At 37.9% G+C, this 3,124-nt stretch overlaps 1 protein-coding gene across 1 annotated transcript; it reads right to left on the bottom strand.

The window, feature by feature from the left end:
* Positions 1–2,740, bottom strand: LOC145565657 (uncharacterized). Its single transcript, XM_081625589.1, has 4 exons — positions 2,446–2,740; positions 2,266–2,336; positions 1,064–2,173; positions 1–897 (listed from the first exon to the last, which is right to left on the bottom strand). The coding sequence occupies exons 1-4, from the start codon at positions 2,738–2,740 to the stop codon at positions 181–183; spliced, it is 2,193 nt and encodes a 730-aa protein (XP_081481715.1). The 3' UTR covers positions 1–180.
* Between the last annotated feature and the right edge of the window lie 384 nt (positions 2,741–3,124).

Genomic DNA, 3,124 nt, shown 5'->3' with positions numbered 1-3,124 from the left:
ACCCATTTGACTAATATTTACATGGTCCCACTCATCATTTCCTAAATCCTATTTTTGAATCAAACAAGAAGAAAAATCTCAACTAACTAAAACAAACATTTTATTTACATCATCATTATTATTCATTAACATCAATCTTCCCTAATCTAATAGTAATTTGCATGGAAACTGCTACTTCTACTAACCAATGTAGCACATTTCCTGGACTAGTGAGTCCATAATATAACGTTCAATCTCTGTAACAATGTCGTCGCCTTCGCCTTCATCGTGGTAGACACTCATTGCTCCAATTCTTGGTATGTCTTTCTCAACAAGTGCATCAATATCTTGTAGTGTTTGACAATCTGCACTAGGAAAACTTCGAATTTTCGAGCACAACGTCTTCACTAATTGAAACCCGTTCATCTGTGTATCATGATGATTTTTCTGATGACGACGACGATGATGATAATGATTCTTGAGTTTAACATAAGGTTTTAACATATCAGCTAACATTTCATCAACTAAATGAAATATTAGCTTTCTGTTAATTGAAAGATTTAACTGTTCACAAAATCTGTCACTAGTTGTAATATAGTGAGTAGCTTCTAAAGTGTGGTAAATTGATGGGTCTAAAGGGTGTGATGGTAAATACCACCTCATAAATGAAACAGGGGTATCTCTGTCAATTCCAGTACATTTCAGTATTCTACTGATGTACTGGAACTCCATTACGGAGGTACCTGTACCTGCATCCTTCCTACCGCTCCTCCAGCGGTCGGCGGGTGTATGCGTCGCTTCTTCTTGTCTCTTCTCGTCTATCCGTTGTCTCGGATAACGAGATAACCGTGCCGTGGTGGTGTTGGTGGTGTTGCTGATGATAAGCCGCTTTGAAAGCTGAGCTTCTGACGAAAGTCCCTATAAATTTTATTTTTTTTACTTTCTATTAGTATGACTATCTTTTGACTATGAAGAACCCAATACAAACTAAAAAAGAAAGTAGATTCATAATCATAATAGTAAGAATAAAAATATCCAATGCAACCGTTGTATAGTACGGAAACTCAGGTTTAGAAAAAGTTACCTGATTGTCAAGTAATTTTGTAGGAGAAGGTACTGGAGAAGAATCCTTCTTGAGGGGGACAAGTGAAGGGACTGTCCCGTGAAGAAGATCACTAGACAACATATTCTTCTTGCATTTCTTGCTCGTCGTCGTTGTTGTCGAAGGGTGAACAAATTGTTCCTCTTTCTTATTCCTTATTGAATTGTAAGACTTCAATGGCTTCTTGCTCGGCATCGTTGTTGTCATTGTCGTTGTCGTAGGGTGAACAAGCTTCTTTAAGCTTTCATCCTCGCTTTCTACTGGTTTCGCTTGCAATGTGACCGTCTTTGGAGGCACTACTTCAGGAACAGCTGGTGGGAGCTGTTCCGAATTTTTCGAGCTCGTATGCTTATGGTTTTCGTCACTGTAAGTTTTATACCTCGGCGAAGACTGATCTTTTTTGGACTTCTTGGGTTTTATTGTTGTTGCTGTTTTTGTTGTTGAAGATGACAAAAGATGTTCATCTCTTCTATGTTCTCTACCAATTGTGTTAGTAATATCAACACCAACTCTTCTACTAACAGTTTCCTTAACTTGTTTCATAATCTGCCTAGCATAATAGCTAGGACTCTTAGCAACTTCTTCAGCATCATAGTTTTTCCCATCTCTTCTCTTGGTAGTTATCGCAGAACATGAAGGCCGCGATAACTCCATCTCCCTCTGAATGTTGTTCTCCTTGTTGATCTGGAGAGATAATCGATGGTGATCAACAACATCCATGGACCGTCTTCTTGTTGATTGCAATGATCTCGGTGTCTCGGGCGAGGACCGGGGGCCGGGGCCGTTGTCAATGTAGGAGGTTCTAGTACCAGGAGTACTGCAAGCACTACAAGATTTTCTTGTTTTGGTGGAAATGGGTGGAGTTGAGGATCTTATATGTGGAGAAAATGTTTGAGAATGTAATGATCTTGGTGTTGTTGTGTTTGATTCTGGGAGAATATCTAAGCCCATTAGCCTTGCTACAAGGGTTGGTGTCCTTGCACTTGCAGGAGAACAACTGCTTTCTGATGACAAATCTTCTATTTTACCTCTTGGCACTTGGACTAGTTTCAGCGCTGTGTCTCTTCGATTCGTTTTCGCCTTAATACCCTTCTGAAAAGTATAACATTATCTTTTATCATATAAAGAATAAGAGATTAAGAACCCATTAATGATGATTTTTTTTAAAGGGTGAAAAATCTTACAGAAATGTGTAAATGATCATCCTTATCTTCTTCTGTGACTGATTCCAAGCTGTTTCTTGGCGCTTCTACACCTGAACATTCAAAAAAAAAAAAAAAGAAAAATCAAAATTTGAAAATGTGGTTTAAAAAAACAAAAGAAAAAGTATGATTCTTTTGTAAGACTGTTACTACTAGTTCTACCTTTTAGAGGGGTGGGGTCATCTGGAAGAAAAGAACCATCTTGAGGATGTAAGCACAATTGAAAATGCTGAAAATCAAACAGATGAAGTACAGCATTCATGCATCCTCCTGCAGATGCTGCAGCAGCAGCCGCCACCGTAGCTGTTGGTGGCGTAGTCGGTTTTCTTTCCACTCCTCGACTACCACCACCACTACGACCATTACCATTACCATGACCACCACCACCACCATTGCTCGTCTTTCCTTTCTTAGAAGAGGACTTGGTACCCCAATTTAGGTACCATTCTCTACCCATAACAAATAGGCTAGCAATATTTATTTTTTCCTCCTCTATTAATTTTGTTGGTGTTCAAAAAATTAAATAAAGGGTGTTAGAAGAAGTAAATGTACAAAGAAAAGGGTGAATATATGTGAGTGTGTGTCTGAAACTGTATGTTGTTTTTATATGAGAGCACTCACTCCCAAGTGCTTACAGCAGCAAAGACCGGGAAAAAGACCAACCTTACTTTCTTTCATTGGGAATTTGAATTTATAAATATTGAAATTATAATTATTATTGAAATTAAATTATTTATATTATTATTGTTATTAATTTTATTATATGATCTATTATAGCTTATAGCTTAGCTTAGAATACTGACAGTCCATGAGGTTTTACATTCAAAAAGTTTGGGGGGAC

The sequence above is a fragment of the Chenopodium album genome, chromosome 10, assembly GCF_948465745.1.
Source record: "Chenopodium album chromosome 10, dcCheAlbu1.1, whole genome shotgun sequence".
NCBI classification, from domain to species: Eukaryota; Viridiplantae; Streptophyta; class Magnoliopsida; order Caryophyllales; family Amaranthaceae; genus Chenopodium; species Chenopodium album.
Note: the sequence above shows the minus strand (reverse complement) of the source record. Positions and strands in the feature narration are given on the sequence as shown.

Bases quoted from the DNA above. Each gene is read 5' to 3' on its own strand.
- LOC145565657 (XM_081625589.1), bottom strand. From the start codon at position 2,740: ATGGGTAGAGAATGGTACCTAAATTGGGGTACCAAGTCCTCTTCTAAG. The intron at 2,174-2,265 runs GTAAGATTTTTC...TATACTTTTCAG, and splicing joins ATGATCATTTACACATTTCT to AAGGGTATTAAGGCGAAAAC. The intron at 898-1,063 runs GTAACTTTTTCT...TAAAATTTATAG, and splicing joins CAAAATTACTTGACAATCAG to GGACTTTCGTCAGAAGCTCA.